The sequence below is a fragment of the Monodon monoceros genome, unplaced genomic scaffold, assembly GCF_005190385.1.
Source record: "Monodon monoceros isolate NGI ecotype Baffin Bay Population unplaced genomic scaffold, NGI_Narwhal_1 Super_Scaffold_1, whole genome shotgun sequence".
NCBI lineage: Eukaryota > Metazoa > Chordata > Mammalia > Artiodactyla > Monodontidae > Monodon > Monodon monoceros.
The window spans coordinates 745,946-769,559 of NW_021703765.1; the positions used below are offsets into that span (position 1 = coordinate 745,946).

Genomic DNA, 23,614 nt, shown 5'->3' on the forward strand with positions numbered 1-23,614 from the left:
AGCCCCGTTCAGACCCGCTGGGCACAGTCCGCTCGGTGTCCCCCGTGACGGAGCTGAACGTCCAGTGACGGAGCTGGACAACAGCGTGGCGAGCCTGCGAACGGCCTCGGGTCACCCCCGCCAGCCGCCTGGGCCTCTGCGGCCACACGCCACCAGCCGTCCTCCAGCCTCGCCGGGGCTGCCCGCCGGCTCCCCGTCACCTTCCCCCAAACCCCCCGCTCTCTCCGCTGTGGCTCCCCCTCCCGCCACGCTGCCATGTCCCCCACCCGGGCCTCCAGCAGCCCCGAGACCCCCGATGCCTGCTGTGCTCACTGCTCTACCCTGAGGAACCAGCACAAGACATTCCTTCAATCAGCGAGAACTAACAATCACTGATTTAAGGTGATTTAACAGTGCCAAGTTCAACGGGACACTGAAGACAGGCGTGAAAACACAGCCAGAGCAGTTTTTGGGCGCTGGCTTGTGTGAGGCAGTCTCCTAGGTCCCGGGAAGAGATGGGGATGAAGCGCTAGTCCAGTGTGATCTGGGCTTCGAGCCTAAGAAACCTGATTCTCGCCCTGGGATTACTAGTTCACCTCTAACCATTTCTTAACGTGCAAAATGCCAGTCACCCGAACGAAGCACCAAGGCTCGCTATTCTATGGCTTTACACGGTCAACATCCACATCTGTTTTGGGTGATGTAGTTGTTCAAATCTTTTGCTTCTGTTTAAACACAGTGGTCGTTTTCTCATGATTGAGTTTTGGGAGTTCTTTATCTACGTTGGTTACCAGTCAATTATCAGATATGTATTTTGCAAACATATCCTACAAATCTGTGGCTTGCCTTCATTTTCTTAACAATGTCTTTCGAAGAACGTAGGATTTTTACCTTTAAGTCTAGTTTATCAATTCTTTTTACAATTTGTACTGTTTGTGACCTACAAAATCGTTGCCTAACTAACTCAAGCCTACAAAGGTTTTCTTCTAGAAATTTTATACTTTGGGTTTTTCATTTAGGTCTATGACCAATTTGAGTTAATTTTTATAAGAGTGAGAGAGATTAGTTTAGGCTCTTTCTGCATATGGCTGTTCAAATGTTCTGGGTCCCCTAGAGAAATGGAAATAAAAACAAAAATAAACAAATGGGACCTAATGAAACTTAAAAGCTTTTGCACAGCAAAGGAAACCATAAACAAGACGAAAAGACAACCGTCAGAATGAGAGAAAATATTTGCAAATGAAGCAACTGACAAAGGACTCATCGCCAAAATTTACAAGCAGCTCATGAAGCTCAACATCAAAAAAACAAACAATCCAACCCAAAAATGGGCCGAAGACCTAAACAGACATTTCTCCAAAGAAGATATACAGACGGCCAACAAACACATGAAAGGATGCTCAACATCACCAATCATTAGAGAAATACAAATCAAAACTACAATGAGGTATCACCTCACACCAGTCAGAATGGGCATCATCAAAAAATCTACAAACAGTAAATGCTGGAGAGGGTGTGGAGAAAAGGAAACCCTCTTGCACTGTTGGTGGGAATGTAAATTGATACAGCCACTGTGGAGAACAGTATGGAGGTTCCTTAAAAAACTACAAATAGAACTACCGTACGACCCAGCAATCCCACTACTGGGCATATACCCTGAGAAAACCGTAATTCAAAAAGAGTCACAATGCTCATTGCAGCTCTATTTACAATAGCCAGGACATGGAAGCAACCTAAGTGTCCATGGACAGACGAATGGAAAAAGATGTGGCACATATATACAATGGAATATTACTCAGCCATAAAAAGAAACAAAATTGAGTTATTTGTAGTGAGGTGGATGGACCTAGAGTCTGTCATACAGAGTGAAGTAAGTCAGAAAGAGAAAGACAAGTACCATATGTTAACACATATATACGGAATCTAAAAAGAAAAAAAAATGGGGGCAAGATGGGAATAAAGACGCAGACCTACTAGGGAATGGACTTGAGGATACGGGGAGGGGGAAGGGTAAGCTGTGACAAAGTCAGAGAGTGGCATTGACATATATACACTACCAAACGTAAAATAGATAGCTAGTGGGAAGCAGCCGCATAGCACAGGGAGATCGGCTCGGTGCTTTGTGACCACCTGGAGGGGTGGGATAGGGAGGGTGGGAGGGAGGGAGACGCAAGAGGGAGGGGATATGGGAACATATGTATATGTATAACTGATTCACTTTGTTATAAAGCGGAAACTAACACACCATTGTAAAGCAACTATACTCCAATAAAGGTGTTAAAAAAATGTTCTGGGTCCAATTTATTTAAATAATCATCCTTTCTGCATTGGATTTCCTTGGCATCTGTATAAAAAAATCAACTGACATCTTGGTAACAGAAAGTCTTCCAATCCACGTGCACAATATGGTTCTCATGTATAGACTGTCCTTGAGTTTTCTTCATTGTCTTACACTTCCCAGCATACAAATCCTACACATATTTTGTTAGATATATCCTTAAGCATTTCATGGGGTTTTTTTTTTGCTTTCTTTTTTGGTGCTTTATAAATGGTACATTTTTAAATGTCAATTTCTAATTGCTCATTGCTAGCATACACAAGCATGAGTAATTTTTGTATACGGCTATCACAATGTGCAACTTTGCTAAACGCACTTATTAAATCTTAGTAGAGTTAAATTTTTGGTAGAGTCTTTGGGATTTTATATGGAGACAATCATATCATCTATTAAAACAAGAGACAGTTTTGTTTCTTCCTCTTTTCTGGTCTACCGAGGTTTTATGTAGTTCTTTAGATGCCATTTTGCTAATATATATTTTTCCTGAACATGGTTATTTAGTGAGGTTTTCAAAAATAATAGCATTTGGGCTGTGTTTTAATATACTCTCATAAAAATTGAAGCTCATCTATTATACACTCTTCATATGTGTAATTTTATGTGTGTGTTCTTAGTCTGCATTCACTGTTTTGTATTATTTACTATTTTTGCCAACAAAGGATCAGCGTTTGGATTTACTGCTCATTCGATCAGTGTGGGTATCATCTGCTCGTGTGGACATTTGTGTGCAAGAATCAGCTAAAGTTTATGACAAACCATGAGCGGATGACTTAAAAACAGAAGCGCGTCCCACGCTTAACAGCACTGCTTTTGACTTACTCTAATGTATGCAGTGTGCTGTGGATTTAAATTCACTTTATCGTGTCTGCTTATTGAAGCAGGACTCACTGTGGTGTGGCGGCAGCATGTCTGTGGGGAGCAGGTCCCTGTCTGCGACGTGAGCCCCCGTCCGTGACCCTCAGGAGCGGGACAGCACGCGAACCACACGGCCTGCCATGAGTATTGATTGGCAGCTTTTCCAGGCGATCAGGTTCACGTTATGTTCATAATTCTATTAAATTATAACAGTGATGGTAGTACCACAATTGAAAATGAAGACATGTCAGTGATCGAATTATGATTTATAAAGTACACAGTAAAAAATGTGTCCCTGGGGGCTTCCGTGGTGGTGCAGTGGTTGAGAGTCCGCCTGCCGATGCAGGGGACATGGATTCGTGCCCCGGTCCGGGAAGATCCCACTTGCTGTGGAGCGGCTGGGCCTGTGAGCCATGGCCGCTGAGCCTGCGCGTCCAGAGCCTGTGCTCCACAACGGGAGAGGCCACAACAGTGAGAGGCCTGCGTACCGCAAAAAAAAATAATAATAATAAATGTGTCCCTGGAGTAAAGCTGGCAGCTATGCGGGTGTAATTGCTAATATGGTAAAGGAAGCTTCTCCGAAGCTTTTCAAGAATGATAGCACAGGGCTTCCATGGTGGCGCAGTGCTTAAGAATCCGCCTGCCAATGCAGGGGACACAGGTTTGAGCCCTCATCCGGGAAGATCCCACATGCCGCGGAGCAACTAAGGCCGGGCACCACAACTATGGAGCCTGTGCTCTAGAGCCCACAAGCCACAGCTGCTGAGGCCTGTGTGCCTAGAGCCCGTGCACCGCAACGAAGAGTAGCCCCCGCTCGCCACAACTGGAGAGGGCTCACGCGCAGCGGCAGAGACCCAACGCAGCAAAAACTGAATAAAAAAATAAATGTAAAAAGGGAGAAAAAAGGAAACTTTGATTAAAAAAAGAATGATAGAACAGAAATTTCTGAATAATGGAATTGTAGAGAAAATTAATAATAAAATCTTGCCCTGCACGAGTTACTTAGCATGGAGAAGTGTGAAAGCATAAACCAACTGCCTGTGACAACAATGACCCAAGTTGCTAACGTGGCCTCTGGATGAGATTTAGCTTAGGCTCCCACTTAGATACGTAATTTTTACACTCACATTTTAATTATTTTGACCTTTGTATTATTGTCAATAATCACATTGTTAGAAATATCTTAAAGCTAAGTTAGAGAAATAGTCATCCTTACATGGCCTGTACCACCACTGAAAGCATCCAAAGGAAACAGGAAGAGGTGGCACCTCCTCTGCCCCTTCCACTGGGAGGGCCACACCAATGGGGAAAGCAAGCAGCAGTGTGTTAACTGCTCCTGAGATGAATTCTGAGTCAAAGACCTAAAAATTCCACCTGCCCCCAGCAGCTTTCTTGTTCTGTTAGAAGGACCCCATGTAGCAGCAATCTGACCCAATACGGGGATAACATCCCAAGAGGGGCCATGGTCAGGGGAAGCCAGTGGTCAGAAGCAGCCTCCATGCGAACACCGAGAGTCTCCCGCTAAGACACCACCTCCCGGGAGCCGTCAGCAGATGGAAACTCCACCTCCACCGGCTTATGTGTTAGGCAGTGCCTTGCAAATCAAACCGGGCCTGTGCACTGGTAAAAAGAAACGAAACAAATGAGGTTGGCACCCAACTAAAACGTTTAGAAGAAAAAGGCAAGACCAAAGGAAAGTAAGAGAAAGAAAAGATAAAGGAAAACGTAAAAGTTGGATATATACTGATTGAATATACTGATTGAGTCCTGCTTCAATAAGCAGACACGATAAAGTGAATTTAAATCCACAGCACACTGCATACATTAGAGTAAGTCAAAAGCAGTGCTGTTAAGCGTGGGACGCGTTTCTGTTTTTAAGTCATCCGCTCATGGTTTGTCATAAACTTTAGCTGATTCTTGCACACAAATGTCCACGCGAGCAGATGATACCCACACCCTGAAATAATGCTTAATACAGAAATTATATATGTGAGGGACATGGCCACAGAGGAGAAAGGATGTTACCAACAGACAGCAAGTTTACAGGCTTAAGAGTCACTGAAAATCACGAGCAATCAATCTTTTTGAACCAAAGTGGGCAGGGGTCTTGGGGTTGCGTCGCACTGGCCTAGCTCGCCCGAGGCGCTGCCCCCTGAGCTGACTCGGTGGCGCCTGTTGGTGACGCTCGCTCCGTCTCAGCTTCCTGAAGCTGCACTGGACACACAGCTCACGAGGGCTGGATTTTAACTTTGTCCAGGAATTTCCAGGAACATTTAAAGTTTGCTAAGCTGGAGTCTGCTATGCTGAGGCTGCAAAGTGACAGGCAAGTGAAACTTTCTACGCTCTTGGAGAAAATGAAACATTGATCACTTATCAAAAGAAACAGCGACTGGGGCCTAAGTAGGCTGCAGGTTCTGAATCCAAAATCACCCCTCCCGCTCTGACGCTCCAGCACCCACTGCACGTGACGGCTCCAAACACACACGTCACTGCAAAGTGCCCAGTGACCACGCCTCAGAAAGCCTTTACCAGCTTCAATTCCCCAGAATTCCAGTATCTGTATAATAAAATGCATTTGTGCACACGCACAGGTAAGGTAGGAGAGCCTCTCTGTTTTCAGGAAAGTGAAAATGAAGAACTGCTGCAAGATCAGAGACTCAAAAACCAGCACGTTCTACTCAAGAAGTCACATTCTTTCTGAAAACTAAGATGAGATGACACAAGAGCCATAAGCAAACAGGGAAAATAAGAGAATAGTGTTGGTGCAGAGTGTACAAAGCCAGTTAAGTCTCCTAAACTGAAAAGGCTGCTTATTAACCGTACACGTTGTGACAGGTCAAGGCTGAGGGCAAAGAGAGAACATCAGCCGAGCCACTTCCCGGAAAAAAGCTCCAGGGTGCAATATTCTAGGCACTTTATTCAATAAAAAATGCTTTTAAAACAGTACTTTGGTGATTGGGAAACACTGCCGTCATCCGTCAACCTAACTGCAGCGAAGTTCAATAAGCGAAGTAATGAACCGTTTAGATGATTTTCCTCGGGCTCTGGGGACCTGCAAACACGGCATCAACAGAGTGCTTTAAAAATTATGATGAAGTTGAGTCTTTTCATTTTTAGATGTAAAATACGTGTTAGGCATTTCTTAAAGGTTATTTAATGCTTTGCCACTTTTAATCATGGTGCAATTTCCAAAGTAGGAAGAAATTTTGAAGGAAAAAATTTAAATATAAGATTAGCAGTTTCTATTTAGTTCTGGAAATCTTGGAATCGGTGAAACCCCTCTCTACTGTGAATTCCTACTTTAAGATTTCAAAAGTGTTATAACATAAAAACCTAAAGATAAAAAATCCCAGGTATTTTCAACAACATTTTTATTTACTTTTGGGAGGTAATAAGGTAAATACGTAATACAGGATTTTTGAAACTTCCAATAAAATTTTCCTTGGGAAACATCTGTGGTCTAAGTTTCCCATGCTCAGGACTGGAAAAGCACACGTTTTCAGTATGTAATCACGTGGAACTTGAGAGAATCTCTAGAATGCTAGACTATGAAAAACAATGTGCTTAACCCTTCCTTTGTAAGAAAAAGAGGTGGTGCATGTCCTCTCGAAGAGCGTCACCGGGAGCCGGTACCTGTCTCAAGGCCGACAGGGCACGGCAGGATGACAGGTGCAGCTCCTGTGCATCCTAACCACCCACCCCACCAGCCGAGGCCGCCACATCTGCTGGGACCCTGAGCTGTGCACGTCCTCCTAGGTTCCCCGTCACCCAGTAAAAACATCCGGTACACACACGATTCCAAAAGTCATACTGAGCTGTGGCTGCAAAGAGATTCTCACACACCTACTGGCTAACATAATCTATAAAACAGAGCAGTGGTGATGATGAAGGGGACCTTGAGCTCCCGCCCACCGCGTAACTGACCTGGGACGTGGCGCCTGGAATATGCGCCCTGAAGACAGCGGGGTGCTTCCACACCCCCTGCTTTCCCCTCTGTACAGTGACTAAACTACCCTGTGGAGTGACTCAGCAACTGACCACACCGCAGGCAGCCCCAGTTTCCACGGGCTCTCCTAACACTTCCTGGGAAGAGAGGCATGGTGACTCACAAAAAGGAAAAGCATCTAACTCCGAGACACCGCCCGGCTAAATCACAGGGACAGCTCCTCCCGGACCAGCTGGGGATGCAGTGACGGGGATGCGGTACCGAGGCCCCGTGTCGATGAGGTTTACCTCAGGTCACCACCACACCTTCCGGCCCCCCTCCAATTGGATCAGCAGTGCCGTCCCACCACCTCCCAGGCCTGGGGTTCTGTCTGCCACGATGCGCAGAGCCCAGGTCCCGGAAGACGGAATGAAAGCACAGACTCTGCACGTGACAGAAGCACCGCGTGGCTGGGACACGTCACACAGCATGGACGAAACGTCAGAGGGCATTCGGAGGGCAAAGCTGGCGAAGGCCACAGTCACTTGAGATCAGGTGCAGAGCTGCTGCTTTTCCTTCAGCTTTTTCATTCTTTCTGGTTGAATACCAAAATTCTGAATCATTATAAAAGCAGTTAAGTTTACTATAACCGCTTCAAATAATAAACAGTGCTTGGAAAACAGAACGTCCCCGTCACCCCCGTCACAGGGGTGCACCCAGCCCACTAGCTGCTCGAGACCAAGACGAGTGTTGGCACCGGGCAGAACTGGACACAGGCCGGGGGCAGAGGTCAGACCCGTGGGCACCACGCGAGCGGTCAGACTTGAGTGCCTCATATCTGGAAATCGCCATGAGGTCCAGGCCCACTTCGTAGAGCAGGAAGGTGTTAGGTACGGGGCAGGCACCACGGGTTCTGGAGCAGACGGCTGCCAGCAAGAGAGTGCCAGGGACAGTGGTACAGCTGCGTGCAGGAGCCCCTCGAGAGTGAACTGGGGGAGGGAGGTCTGTCCTGTGGTGTGGCGCCAGGGGGCTGGGCCTGGAGAGATGTCCTCAAGGCAGGTGCCCTTGCCTCCTAACTCTGGGCACCAAGACTGGATGTGTGACCCCGAGGTCACAGCAGTGGTGACAACCCCAGAGAAAAGAGGAAACGCTGAGTTTCAGTGGAGATGAAGGACCAAGTGGGAATGTTCTCAGCTTTCCATGTTGAAAAAAAACCAAACTCTCATCCTTTTGGCTGTTTTTTCACCATATAAGCTCTGACATGACTAACAACATGTTATAATTTCTAAATTGACAAAACAAAGGTGGTGCTGGGAAAACTGGACAGCTACATGCAAAAGAATGAAATTAGAACATTCTCTAATACCACATACAAAAAAGAAACTCAAACTGATTAAAGACCTAAATGTAAGACCAAAAACCATAAAACTCCTAGAAGAAAGCATAGGCAGAACTCTCTTTGACATAAATCGTAGCAATATTTTTTTAGATGTCTCCTAAAACAAAGGAATTGAGAGGAAAAATAAACAAATGGGACCTAATTAAGCTTAAAAGCTTTTGCACAGCAAAGGAAACCATCAGCAAAAGGAAACAAGCTACTGAATGGGAGAAAATATTTGCAAGTGATACGACCGATAAGGAGTTAACATCCAGAACATTTAATCAGCTCATACAACTCCACATCAAAAGACAAACAACCTGATTAAAAAATGGGTAGAAGACCTGAACAGACATTTCTCCAAAGAAGACATACAGATGGCCAACAGGCACGTGAAAAGCTGCTCAACATCGCTAATTATTAGAGAAACGCACATCAAAACCACAGTCAGACGACACCTCACACCGGCCGGAATGGCCATCATCAAAAAGACAAGAAATAACAAACGCTGGCAAGGATGTGGAGAAAGCGGAACTCTTGTGCACTGTTGGCGGGAGTGTAAATTGGTGCAGCCACTGTGGAAAACAGTATGGAGGTTCCCCAGAAAACTAAGAATAGAACTACCATATGACCCAGCAATTTCACTCCTGGCTATGTATCTGAAAAAAACGAAGACACCAATTCAAAAAGATACATACACCCCAATGTTTGTAGCAGCATTATTTACAATTGCCAAGATATGGAAGCAACCTAAGTGTCCATCAGCAGGATAAAGAATGGATAAAGAAGATGTGGTATATATATACAGTGCGATACTATGCAGCCATAAAAAAAGAATAAAATTTTGCCATTTGCAGCAACGTGGATGGACTTGGAGGGTGTTATGCTAAGTGAAATAAGTCAGACTGAGAAAGACAAATACTGTATGATACCACTTATATGTGAGAAATCTAAAGAATACAACAAACTAGGAAATATAACAAAAAACAGACTCACAGATATAGAGAACAAACTAGTGGTTACCAGTGTGGGGAGGGATAGGGGATGGGACAAGATGGGGGAGGGGAGTAAGAGGTACAAAATATCATGTATAAAATAAGCTACAAGGATATATTGTACAACATGGGGAATACAGCCAATCTTTTTTTAAAAATAATCTTTTATTTATTTATTTATTTTTGGCTGCACTGGGTCTTCCTTGCTGCACACGGGCTTTCTCTAGTTGCGGCGAGCGGGGGCTACTCTTCGTTGCGGTGCACGGGCTTCTCATTGTGGTGGCTTCTCTTGTTGCAGAGCATGGGCTGTAGGCATGCAGGCTTCAGTAGTTGTGGTGCGTGGGCTCAGTAGTTGTGGCTCACGGGCTCTAGAGCACAGGCTCAGTAGTTGTGGCGCACGGGCTTAGAGGCTCTGAGGCATGTGGGATCTTCCCAGAGCAGGGCTCGAACCCGTGTCCCCTGCATTGGCAGGCGGATTCTTAACCACTGTGCCACCAGGGAAGAAACCCAGCCAATCTCTTACAATAACTATAAAAGGAGTATAACCTTTAAAAATTGTGAATCACTAACTGTCCTGTACACCTGTAACTTACATGACATTGTCCATCAGCTCTACTTCAATTAAAAAAGAAAAGGAAATACCTATGTAACTAAAGCTTCAAAAATAAATTTGCTCTCAAACAATAAAGCTGTGTTAGGAGCTGGTAAATGCCCTGAGCCTGCTGGTGCACTCAGGGTTTATCATTAGGAAGTGAGAATGCCGTAGCTGGGGCCCCCTGCGCTTTGCACCCTGAGACTGTCAGGGGCGCTGCTGACAGCACTGGGCCTCACCTCATATCCTGAAAACACGTCAAAAGGAAAGAGTTACAAGACTCAGTGGTTCTCAGTTGTGGGTGCAACTTACTGGATTTTCAGAATGGAGAAACGTCAGTCCCACCAGGCCTGCTGGAAAATCAGCACTTCTAGAACTGAGGATGTGTATAGAGAACGGCAAGTATGAAAAAAACAAAACAAAACAAAGCTAGTAGTCCACGGGATGTGTAGACAGGGTTAAGAACCCGTGCCGGTGGTCCACCTGTAGCCCCCAGGGTCTGCAGACGAGGCCGTGCGGGCACCTTTGGGAACGAGAGTACTGTCGTGGAAACCAGAGGAGGGACACCGCCGGCTGTTGCCGAGCAGGAAGGCTGCACAGCACAGAGGAGCCTGCCCGTGGGCAGCAGAGGGGCCCCTCCTGGACGCAGAGCCAGGGGTTGCAGGAGTGCTGTCAGGGAGGAAGGACTCTTCTCTTTGGAAATAAACTTGTTAATGGGATCGGCAGGGTCCTCTCTTGAAGACATTAGGTCAGAGTTCTTAAAACCCTTGATTGAAGGCACTTTTTTGAGAGGTTACTTACTTATATGATCCAGTTTTACAAGATATTTGAAGAAGTCTGATGACTTTACAGAATTATCAGAACCCTGAGTGCAAAGGGTAGATGAGAAAACTATACATAAAGTACACTAAGATTGTACAGGAAGTGGACAAATTAATTTAATAATAATTTTTATCAACCTAAAAATCAAAGAATGACTGATGTAAAGTCAGAAATGACTCATTTATCACATTTAAGATTTTACCATTTCTGTCTTCTGTAGATTTTTGAAATTATTTACATCCTAATTCTGTTTTGAAACACATACATCGTATCTAAATTCTGGCAAAAATAACTGGAAATTTAACGTGCAAATCTGAAGATTCACTTGGAGAGAAGAGGACACGGGAGGGTGCACCCTACAGACCTTACGGAGTCAGTAAGCTCCCTGAGTCTGCTCACGGCTTTCCTGGAACTGATCGAGGCTGTTCTGGGACGTGTGGGCACAACCACGCAAGGCCTGGGTCAGGGCAGGGGTCCCACCAGGAGGGAGCTGGCCAGATTTCTGGCCTGTGGCGAAAGCCTGCACTGAAAACCACTGTCAAGCCCCCTCCTCACCCCACAAGAAACTCCTCAGGCCCGGAGCCCGATGAGCCCTCGGAGAGGCGCAGTCTGCACCGCGAGGACCCGTCGGGAATGGGCCACTCGGCCCAACTGACCTCATCGGGGCTGGAGGCCTGGTAGGTGCGGTTGTCGTCGCTGAAATCCTGGTCGGCCTCGGCGAACTCGGTCTCCCCGGCCGCGCCGCGGGCCTCGTACACGGGGGTCACGTTGTGACACAGGGCGACAGCCTTCACGGCCTCGTGGACCCGGCTGCTCACGCTTTTCCTGACCTTGGGCGCTGAGGACTGGGCTTTTCTTGGGAGTGTTGAACTGGCGTTGTTTCCACTGGCCTGAGACTGCGTCTGTCAAACACACGCCGAAGAATTAGAGACAGCAGAGCCGATGCTGGGATGAGTAACATGCATGACTTTGATGGGCTGCTTAGCCTTAGCCAGGAGTAAGTAGACCAGCTCGAGACGATTACCTCTGCCATGCGCCCCACTGGGGTGACAAGTTACCCTTTTATCCTTGTACTACAATACAAAGTGCTTTGACATTTCCCAGTCGTCGAGTAACCAAAATATTTGCTATAATACTCAAAATCTCACCATCTCCTTTGAGTAGATTCATTGTAACCATGGCATGAATTTGCTAAGTCCTTTCTAAAAGCAAAGTTAAAAACAGAAAGGAATAGGATACTCACAAAGTTTCTCTTTAAAAACTGCTGGGCATAAAATAGTATACAGCTGGGCTTCCCTGGTGGTACAGTGGTTAAGAACCTGCTTGCCAATGCAGGGGCACGGGTTCGAGCCCTGGTCTGGGAAGATCCCACATGCCACGGAGCAACTAAGCCCATGCGCCACAACCACTGAGCCTACACTCTAGAGCCTGCGAGCCACAACTACTGAAGCCCGCGTGCCACAACTACTAAGCCCGCATGCCACAACTACTGAGCCCGCAAGCCACAACTACTGAACCTGTGCGCCTAGAACCCGTGCTCTGCAATAAGAGAAGCCACCACAATGAGAAGCCTGCGCACCGCAACGAAGAGCAGCCCCCGCTCGCTGCAACTAGAGAAAGCCCGCGCACAGCAACGAAGACCCAACGCAGCCAAAAATAAATAAAATCCAAAAAAACAAACGTTTATTAAAAAAAGAAGTATAAAGCTAAAAGCAGGAGAACACGATTATGAACCTTCCCTTAATACTATGAACTCATCCAGCTTTGCAACAGTCTCTGAAGTTAGAGTGTCTGGTTTGTAGATTATAATCATCAGATACAATAATCACCGCAGTGGGAGGAAAAGCGACCCTCCCATCATATTTCAAAACTGTTCCCTTGAAGCCACCACCCACTCCTCCGGACGTGCCTGACAGCCCTGGACAGACGTCTCCGCTGGCGTTCACCTGGTGGGGGAGGGCCTGGGAGGACCCCAACCCCAAGGCCCATCAGACACTTCAGACCTCAGGGGAGCTCCCGACAACCCTTAGAAAGCTAGGCCCCTGCTTCTGGGCGGCTGTGCAGAGCCCATCAAATCACAGTGCCGGCTAATGAGGGGCAGCTCCTCTGCTCAGCTGGTGCCCCTTCCAGCCCGCGCCTCCGACCCACACCTGCGTCCTGCCTGCCCCGCCGCTAGCGCAGCCGAGCAATGCGGCTGCCTCTTCCTGCTGAATGTGCCGTGTTTACTGACGGCTGTATCGTTTCACTCCACACAAATTCCACTCACGACCATGTCCTCATCACCAAATGCTTCCAGTGGGTAAACATGATCGGGTTACACAAGATCTGTGTTACGTTACTGTGGAACTAGCAGACAATTATCATCTTAAACATGAACCGTAAGGAATAAAATCAGTTTCGCGTGAAAGGACTGTCTGCCTAGCTAACCAACACACAGCTTTTGGTAAAAAGATTTTTAAATTCTTAGATGGAGTTATATTCGCTGTATTTATATGACTCATCTTTTCTGCTTTTAATGTTTTTTCTAGTAAAATAACTTATTTGGAATTATTAAAATCATATTCATGGGTAATATAAATTCATATTTTTTAAAACAGATGTTACCTGGTACTATTTAATCTAGACATAGATTACAAGAAGGGAAGTTGTATTCCTTCCCCTTTAAAGTATTCTATTAATAAATATTCTAGGTTACAAAATACTCTGTACTAAAACGAATGACATCCAAATTAATAAAATGCTTGGTTTTAAGTGTTCATGCACGTATGTGTGCTTCTGGGCACGTATGGCCACACATATAATAAATACATACTCATATAAGATTGTTTTCATTTGACAGCATCTCAAAAGTAAAGTACATGCCAGACTGGTGCACATTACAGAAGAAAGAGACGGTTTTCACAAAACTGAATATAAGGCTGACAACATACAAGGAAGAACTGCAGAGGGCAAGGGTAATTCAGTCCAGTCTTCGTGAAATCCAGTCTTCGTGAAATCAAGTGGGAAACAAAGGCCTGCAAACAAGGACCTGCCGGCCTCGGCAGGTGAGGGCGCTGGTGCAGCCCAGGGAGCCTGGTGGCAGCAGGGAGACATCACAGCCCGTGAGTGCTCTGTGCGTGCCAACCCCACACACCTCGCTCAGCTCCTCAGGAGAGAAAAGGCCTCAGGAAGTGGTCCTGAATCGATGCCCTGGGATGGCTGGGTTTGATGACACCGAATCAGTGACTGCAAGTTATACAATGGGTAAGAAGAAACCCAGTGACTGAAACACAAGCCCTACTTGGCAAAGGGCCGTGGAAACCACACAGCCGAAAATAAACTGGAAGGTGGCTTATGTCCTCACCGCTCCATGGTCTTCGCCTGACCTAAGCACCCAGCGGACCTGACACACCTAACGTCGGGAGCCTGAAAGGTTGGGAGGATCCCAGCCCAGACGCCCTGGCAGAGAACGGATGCTGTAACCACCAGGCTGCGCCCTCACGTGAAAGAAACAATTCCTCTTCCTGTAGAAGCTCCGGTGAAAAAGACAAGATTGAGGTTTTGTCTTAAAAAAACAAACAAAAAAAACAACAAAAAAACCCTGTCCTTATCTACGAGAGATACAGACTACATATTTACAGATGAACTAATGTGATATTATATTCAAGTTTCACCTCAAAATAACAATCTGAAGGACAATGGCTATGATGAAACAGGATCAGCTGCGCGCTGATAATCGTGGAAGTTGAAGGGCAGAAAAATTACGGTTCCTACTTTTGTTTACTGAAAAGGTTAAAAATATGTACCTTTAAAAAATATGAGAAAGCCTTATTAATTATGAGGAAAAACAGAGGGATTGTTAAGAAACATATCTGATGCAGGATTCCACTCAATACTCTTAAAAATACTATGTTTACTGAGTGATTTATACAAACAATCCACTAAGAAAATTTAATAAGAATAAACGATTTAAGGTCGTTAAGCCTACGGTTACACGATATAGAAATTTTAATTTAAAATTAGTCCAAAAACTGTTTCTTGATTTATAAACGAACGATGAGTCAAGTAATGGCTTAGCATCATCAGAGAAGGTGCCACGCTGCAGGTCAAGCAGGTAACAGGCTCCGTGTCGCTCAGCAGCACCGGGTACTTTTGCCAGAAGATCCCCTGCAGGACTGAACCGGCTCACCTGTGAGTAGGAATTCATGAGCTGGTTCTGGATCTCATCCATCGTGTCCGTCCCGTAAGACACGGTGCCCAGATGCAGCCGCTTAAATACCATCTCGTTCCGGGTGAGGGTTCCTAGGACAGAAGCAGCAAGGACACCGTCAACTCGGGTAGCCCATCAGGCAGATCAAGGCCGCACCCCACACGCCCCACGCCCAGGGCTGGATGCACTCTGCACCTGTGAACACGTTGCTCGGCCACACAAAGTGTCCTCCAGCGTCACCTGCACTATGTTTTCATTTCACTAGTGAGGACCAGAGCTTTCTTCCTGGAACGTCAGGTTCCCCTTTCAGTAACTTTTAGTAACGGCAAGCGTTCTGGTTCTGTGGAGAAGGTCTGGACTCTGTCTTCCAGTTCTGAGTCACTCTCTTTGTAACTACACCCTAGAACGCTGCCTGAGAGACCAGTGCGTCGGTCCGTTTCAAATAAGTCTATTTCGAAAAATTAAGTATTTTTCGTTGAACAGAAACAATGCATTTAGGCCTTGGCATCCACGTGTGTCGTACGGAGAGGAGGTGAGGAAGGAGAGGCGTTTTCTCTCCAGCTGGTGTCTAGCCTGTGAGCCCCGGTGCGGGCCCTCTGCATCTGCCCTGGCACTGCCCACCAACCCGGGCAGGTCAGTTTTAGGTTTCAGCTTCCATTCAAAAGATACACAACCAAATGCAGTGAAGTAACAGCAATGAACAGAGGGGCAGCAGAGGTAATGCCGTGTATTTCAAAAACTTGGTGAACTTCCATTAAAAGTGGCACATAAGGGCTTCCCTGGTGGCGCAGTGGTTGAGAGTCTGCCTGCCGATGCAGGGGACACGGGTTCGTGCCCCGGTCCGGGAAGATCCCACATGCCGCGGAGCGGCTGGGTCCGTGAGCCATGGCTGCTGAGCCTGCGCGTCCGGAGCCTGTGCTCCGCAACGGGAGAGGCCACAACCGTGAGCGGCCCACGTACCGCCAAAAAAAAAAAAAAAAAAAAAAAAGTGGCACATAAGTTCCCAGTGTTATTTACCTTGTGACCCTGACAGGAGACCCTAAACACTGTGCATCTAGCACTTAATATGAAAACATACGCGCACACAGCCTTGGCTGCTCTGGTTTTACAGAAGGAGAGCCACACGGTGTGGTGCAGGGGGAACTCCCTGTAAACCCCGGCACCGCGTGCTACGAGCTGTCCCCCCCAACCCTGTCCCCGGGATTTCTGCACTTGTTTCAAAGCACAGAGAAGGGTCACCCACGGTCACTGACGTAGTTAAGGGTGTGAATATGAACAGAGAGCCACGCGGTCACAGTAAAAGTCGGACCTTTTACGTGTCTACGAGGCACCACAGTAACTAATTTTTGTTTTCTTTGGCCCACACAATGTTGAAAATATAATACAAACTGTTTTCATATCTACCTGTGACTCCGTGCCCATTACTTAGGACTAGTGTTCAAAGCAAAATAGCTCATTTGACAGGACACCCCCCAGCACTCAGAGGTTATTTTAAAATAGAGGGAAAATCTATAATTTACAATTACTATTTAGAGATTGTTTTAGCAAACACTCTCAAAAGAATGTATATAACATATTATCCAGGGTTTCATAAATTCCAAAGAGCAGCTACTGTCAGTTTTATAAATTCTGCCTTTTACAAAATTCTATGTAGCCCCTTTAATAAATGGCTCCTACGGTTCTTTGATTAACAGAATCAAAATTACATGAGAAGTGCAGTTTAAAGGGTTTTTTCTGGTTATGCCATCCTAATTAAATAAAGAATAACTAACTTAAATACTAGGGTATATTAAATAATGTAGTTAGCAACAATTCAGCCTCCAAATGAAATAAGGAAGTTCTATAAATGCTTTATTTCAAAGATTTGATATGAAAACAACAGTTCTATTATTTACCTATGGTCAAAAGATAATGAAATTTTACATTGATTCCTATCAGAATAAGTATGAAGTTTGCCTCTGTTACATGCGCCCAAATGGACAGTTCTCTGAGAAGTGATCAAATACATTACTTAAATTAAAAATATTTTACGTATCAGATTAATTGACGTAATTGAAGAATTTCATTTAGACTTTTTTTCTCTGATATACCTTGAATGTGAGGCAGTAACTTACGGTGGGGATGGTAAGTAGGCACACATGCTAAACAGTTTATAAACAGGACTGTGGTTAATGACACTTCTTTTAACCTGACTTTTTATTACTAATAACTTAATCTGTGCAGCAAAGTTAAAGAATATTACAACAAACACCTGTACAGGTCCCACCAAGAATGAACTGTTATTTCTCTAGGCTTTTAAAACCACCTCGTACAGGTAAGAAAGACCCTAGATAAACAGGCCACAGTTCACCCGGCCTTGGAACATGGCCACCATTCTCCAGACACACCAGCAGCTCTCACATTCCCACGTCTCTAATGAACTTGGAATTCAATCATTCGTTTGGCAAAAAAACCCTTATAAGGCATCACTACATGCTGGGTTTTGGTGGTGCCTCACAGAGATACTTTAAACTCTCAAGCCTCAGTGCTTGTCTGCAAACTAGAGAAATTACCACCGGTTCCGCATGAATATGGCGAAGAATAAATAAGCATATAAAGTGCCTGAGACACAAAGGGTGAGGGGAACCTGACGGCCAGGAAGAGGGGCTGCAGGAAGGCACCCATGCAGCCGCCCACGAGGACGGTGAGGACGCAGGCGAGGGGCTGGCGGGGGAGCTGAGGGAAAGCGGAGCACGGATGTGCCCGATCCCCAAGATCACGACGCATGTCGTGCCTCTGGGTTCTGGTTTCGTGCTGGACACCTGGCCGCGTGAGAGGGACTGGTCCCCGTGCTGGTGACGAGCTGCAGGGCGGCTGGCGTGTGCCGAGGTCTGGGTGGGAGTGAAAACTGTCAAGAAAAATAATCACAACGTTAAAGCGAAACACACTTACATAACGTGAACGATCTCGTACTCATCACACCACAACTACAACTTTTGGAAGAAAATTCACGACAGAGGTGCACAGAACGAACCTTCTATCTCACAACGTGACACCCACTTGAGGAAGCGAGAGGTGTTTGGGAGGAATAACGCTGTGCGTGTCAGCGATCGTGTGAGCGGACTCGGCGATGCAGGCTACTGCTCGTGTGACGCCCGCGAGGCCCCCTCCTGGGACACGCCGTCTGGCCCGTCGAGTGGCTGGGCCCTCCAGCTGGAGCATGCCACACTCTCACCTTGGACATCTACCCCTGAAACCCAGCACGCGCACAGTAAACGGCAGCGGCTATCTTCACAGTGATCTTCCCTGATTCTCACAGCAGCGCTGGAAGGAACGGCCGGGCTGTGGGACTGCGTGTGTGCGGCCAGGATCCGGCGGCCGAGCGCAGGGACCGCTCCTGAGCTGCATACTTCCTGCAGCGGAAGCCGCCAGGGGACACGCCTGGGCTCTGGCTACAAGAAACGCTAGAGGACTGCTATGTAATTATCGTTCCCCAGTTTAAAAAATAATAGCTAGTAGGGATATCACTGAAATGATGGCAAAAAGTAAGGTAAATGTGCTTTTCCATAAGACACATTCTAGCTGAAAGAACGAACACACGTTACACTTCTTCGCAGTCTGCGCTCTTACCAGAGACCTTCTTCCCACTTGCCGACCCGAGAGCGAGCTGTTTCTTTCTGTTTCTCTCTTCCTTCTGAACGATTACAGGTACACACGGGGGCCAAGGAGGAACAGGAAAAACTTCACAAAGTTTCTGAGATGAAGCTTTTAATCTGATGTTAATATTCACACAGCTCTCCTGGAGGAATTGAAAACAAAAGGTTCTCCCGCCGAAGTGAATGACCTGACAGTTACAAACGTGATTATGGGCCAGTTCTACTCCAGCAGCCAAGGCGTGCCTGCTCCTCTACTGAGTAGGGGGGCTGATTCGCAGTGAAAACCGTGGATTTGGAGGCCTCCCTGTCGACCACCCCTCCTTCCTGGAAACACGTGGAAACGCACCCTGGACACCCCCTTTCTTCTGTGTGTGTGCAAGTGCACACCGACAGCCAGAGTAAAGCAAAACGTGCAGGAAATTTCAACTACAAATTTGAGGAACATGGAATGCCAGGGACTGGAGGTCAGGAATGTTATCTTCCTTCCCACCTTCTGCACTTGTTGACGGGAGCACCGCACACACACAAGTGGACAGAGCAGCGTCACGACAGGCCCGGCACCGTCATCCCTTCCGCAAGGGTCCCCGAGGGCCCCAGCCACTGCCCCGTCACAGCTGGAGCCAATCAGAAACATGCCACCTCATCCACGAGCACGTCCGTGTTACGAATGAAAGAAGAGCTCTTAAAATAAACACAACCCCAATGCCATCACACCAGAAATGACCCTAACCTCTCAACATCAGACGGCAGACCGGTCCTGATTCCCAGCTGTCTCGTCTCCTGTGTGTCGGGCTTTTATACTGCGGTTTGAATATGGACCTGGCAAGGTCTCCCAAGCCTGACCCCCAGCTCTGTCCTCAGAAACTCCCCGAGGGCCTCAGTTCCCCACAGTCTGCACTTAGTGGCTTGTTGGCCCTGGGGCTGATTCACGCATTCCCTCTAGGCCCGAGATTTGCTGTGACGGCGCTGGACAGAGGCTGCAGAGATGGCTCTGGAGCCCACTACGCACGTGGGGTGGACGGAGAGGGGGGCGTTCTCTATCAGGGGCACGACACCTCCCCGCCACCCCCCGCAGGTGGTCAGTCCCCAGGCCCGTAAATCCGCCCTGGGTTTAAAGTGGCATGCACCTGAATCAGATCCCCAGAGGTCACTGAAGACAAAAATCTGACACTCCCGAATGCTGCATCCACGTGACTGACAGGTATTTTCCACAGCCAAAGGCATGTGGTTCCAGTCGCCCCATTCACAGACGACTTCTAGGCGGGGAATCTGGGGCGGTAGAGTGGCTGCTGCTTTAACACCTTGATTAGCTGTACTGCAAGTGCTAAGGCTCCAGCTTCGACTGTGCTGCTTCACCTGGCTTGTTACTTACTACCAGTCGGAGAAATCGCGAGAGTAATTCCACGTACGGACGAAGATCCCCTGGAAACAGGGCAGGCGGAGAGCCACCACGGACACACGCGAGCAGAAGCTAACACGCTGAATATGTTGTTGCACTTACACATATAGTTTAAAATAATTTAAAAGGTAACTGAAGCCCAGGTGTGAACTATTGCTTTCTCCTTCTGGGTTATGTTTAAAAGCTTTCTGTTTGGGTAGATACCTGACAGTCCTTTATTCAGTTGCTTAATGGAGTTGGGGAGAATGAAATAGAAAACAAATTCAGAATAGCTTCTGAAAACTGAGCAAGTTAAAAAGATGACATTTTAGTGCTTACATTTATGTCTCTGATCCATGTGGAGCTAACTTTTGTACATGGTGTGTGGATATGCAGTTTTCCCAGCACCGTTTGTTAAAAGGACTACTCTTTCCCCATTAAGTATCTTGGCACTCTGCTGAAAACAACTGACTGTAAGTGTTAGATTTTCTCCCAGACTCTCACTTCTGTCCCCTCGGCCCTGATGCCTACCCTCCCAGCAGCACCATGGCGTCTGGATCACTGTAGCTCTGTAGTACATTTTGAAATGAGGAACTGGTGAGTCCTCCAACTTTGTTCCTTTTCCAAGACTGTTTCAGCTACACTGGGTCCCTTATATTTCTGTAAGAATTTTAAGATCACCTTGTCAATTTCTGCAAAGAAGGCAGCTGGGATTTTAATAGGGATTGTGTAGCACCTGCAGATCAAGTTGGGAAACACTGTTTCCATTTTAATACTATGAAGTACTGATTTTATCTTTTGGTGCTATTGTCAATGGAATTTTTTTTAATTCTCTTTTTGGATAGTTTATTGCTAGCGTATAGAAATAAAATTCTGTTCTGTATGTTGACCTTGTTCTAATAGATTTTTAGGGGATTCCTTAGGATTGTCTACACGAAGACCGTGTCACACACAAATAGATAGTTCTACTCTCCTGCACAATATGGATGTCTTTTTCTTTTTCTTGCCTAACTGCCTTGGCTGTGACCTTGAATGTTCACAGCAGTGTCACTCATCATAGACAAGAAAACAGAAACAACTCTCTAATGTCCATGAACTGATAAATGGATAAATAAAATGTGGTGTATCTGTGCAACAGAATGTTACTCTGGAATGAAAAGGAAGCAATTACTGACACAGGCTACAACACGGATGAACCTTGAAAATGTTATGCTGAGTGAAAGAAGCTGGTCAGAAAAGGCCACGTATTGTATGGTTCCATTTCTGTGAAATGTCCAGAGCAGGCAGATCTATTGAGGTAGAAAGGAAATTAGGGGTTACCAGGGCTGGGAGGCGGGGAAGGCGAGGATGGGGAAGTTGGCCGACGTGGGCTGGGCGGGGGTGTGCGGAGACCAGACACTGGAAACTCAGAAGCTACACCAAACACTAAGGGCGACACAGCCTCACTTCTGTCACTTGAATCCAACACTGTGTAGTGATGACTGTGGCATCTTCCAAAGTATCTAAGTTGCTAATAAATCATGTTTTCAATGACTTAGAACTGATACATTTGAACAAATGACTAGCACTCCTCATCAAATAAATAATAAAATATTAGTTATTTTGCCACTTGAGTAAATGTACTCACATCCTGTTGGGTTGAAGAAACTGTAATATTTATGCAGACAGTCCTTCATGTGACACATGTAATTACTTAACATATTAAGATGAATCATTAAAATATTTTTAAAATTTCAGTGGTGTTTTTACTCTGCAGCTGGCTCTGCAAAGTGCTGAGCGGGAAGGTCAGTGCTAGTCTTGGGCTTTCTGTGCCCTCCTGACAGCAGGTAAGTACAAGATTCTACTGGTTACTAAAGAGTCAGCAATGCAGAATGATTTTTCAAGTCTTATCTTAAATATTTTCATGATTCCAGCCAGTTGATAGTTTCTACAACTTTTGTCATCTTAATACAACAAAAGTTAAGATGTCCCAAATCTGAAACGTGGAAGAGGGCGGGGACTGAGCGAGGTGGGCAGCGGCCTCACAGTGACCTGATCATCGTAGCAGCTCTGTGGACAGAAAATGTGACAAAAGGTTTGTTTGTGAATCCTGGGGAAAAAAGAAAAAGCTGTAGCTCTTTAACAAAGCAGTTTTTTGGACTACAATGAGCTAAGCAGGCAAAAAGAAAATTAGTTTCCAAAGAAAAAGTCCTGCGGGCACCATTCTCCGGGTGGCGACAGATGTGACTCACAGCCATGCAGAGGAGGCGTCGGAGAAGCAGACGTAAAGCTTTCTGGTCAAACCTTCCTGGGCTGTGATCTGGCCTCAGACCAATATTCTGCAGGCCACAGAGGAGCGGCTGCGGGACAGTGGCCCACCTGCACCGGGCAGGTCTTTCTGCAAAGATTCTGGTCAAGCAAAGTGACAAGCACACACGGTCAATGGCTGTATTGAAACACGGTTGCTTAGACCTTATGGTGCGGGAATGGAAACAAAAGTTCTAAAAAGTGGTGACTAGTCTACCAGACGCAGAGTGCGCATCCGTTTAAAAATTATTCGACATTCTTTGATGCGGAGTCACATATTCTATTTGCTGTATGTGAGGCTTTCTCAAAAGACCACGAGCCCTGCACGGCTGGCATCTGTATGTGTGTGCTACCTCGACTGGCCCAACACCCCAAACGTCAGACTCCCTCCCACCCCGGCACCTGCATCAGCAAACAGCTGCATCAGTGAGACCGCGCGCCCGTCGTACGTGAGGCCCCAGTCGTGGCCACCAGGCAGGAGAGGCCGCAGTGGTCCTCCGGTCGAAGGACCTCAGCACACGCTCCACTGCGTGTGTGCGCACTGATTGGCACACACGTGCTCTGGTGCCCTTGGAAACCATGGAAACAGCGCTTCCCCAACACGATGATGCCGTCCTATGAAACTCACACGTGATTCCAGTCTAAACAACGTGGTGTGTTGGGTAATGGATGCTATAATTAAAATGCGTCCGAAAACCTGTTGTTTCAGTGGGTGTTTCAGGAAGGGCTTTGTTCTACACGAGGATAAAAACTAACAAAGGAATTAATGTATTGCTTTAATAGGCTGCACCTGAGTCAAGTTTTAAACCTTATGAATCCTCGGCAGCATTGTTCTCAAACAATGGCATTGTCGGGGTAGCCAGGGAGGAGGTGGAGGTCCTCCCAGCAGGTTCAGCGCAAACGATCTGTCCTCCGGGTTCAGCGTCGTTTGCGCATTGAGCACATAACGCCTAGTATTTCTGGTCAGTGTCAATACGCTCTGCATCCTGGCAGTTAACAGATGTCTACTCCTGTCGAATGAATTACTTTATGTTTCACGCACTGGTGGCCGCAGATGTGTCACTATAGCAACATCATTAATTTCAGATCTTACCGGAAACGTGCACTCCAATCAAATCTAATTATAGCACATCGCTTTCTTGTCCACGAGAAGGAAACTAGAATGCAATTACTGGGATACTTCATTTTCTATTCTGCTGTGGCAAATAAGAGACACTGTGATGGACGCTTCTCGTCAGAAAG

At 46.5% G+C, this 23,614-nt stretch overlaps 1 protein-coding gene across 16 annotated transcripts in view; it reads right to left on the minus strand.

The window, feature by feature from the left end:
- The window catches only part of ATP9B (ATPase phospholipid transporting 9B (putative)), a 217,961-nt gene that overhangs the window by 32,077 nt on the left and 162,270 nt on the right, over nucleotides 1–23,614 (minus strand). For all 16 annotated transcript variants that reach the window (XR_003794415.1, XR_003794414.1, XR_003794417.1 and 13 more), the window contains 2 exons: nucleotides 15,053–15,165; nucleotides 11,541–11,786 (listed from right to left, as the gene is read on the minus strand). Coding sequence is in view for 9 of the 16 variants with exons in the window: in XM_029228447.1 (XP_029084280.1) it covers nucleotides 11,541–11,786; nucleotides 15,053–15,165 (359 nt within the window). In the remaining 7 variants the exon portion in view is untranslated. The remainder of the gene's footprint in view (nucleotides 1–11,540; nucleotides 11,787–15,052; nucleotides 15,166–23,614) is intronic.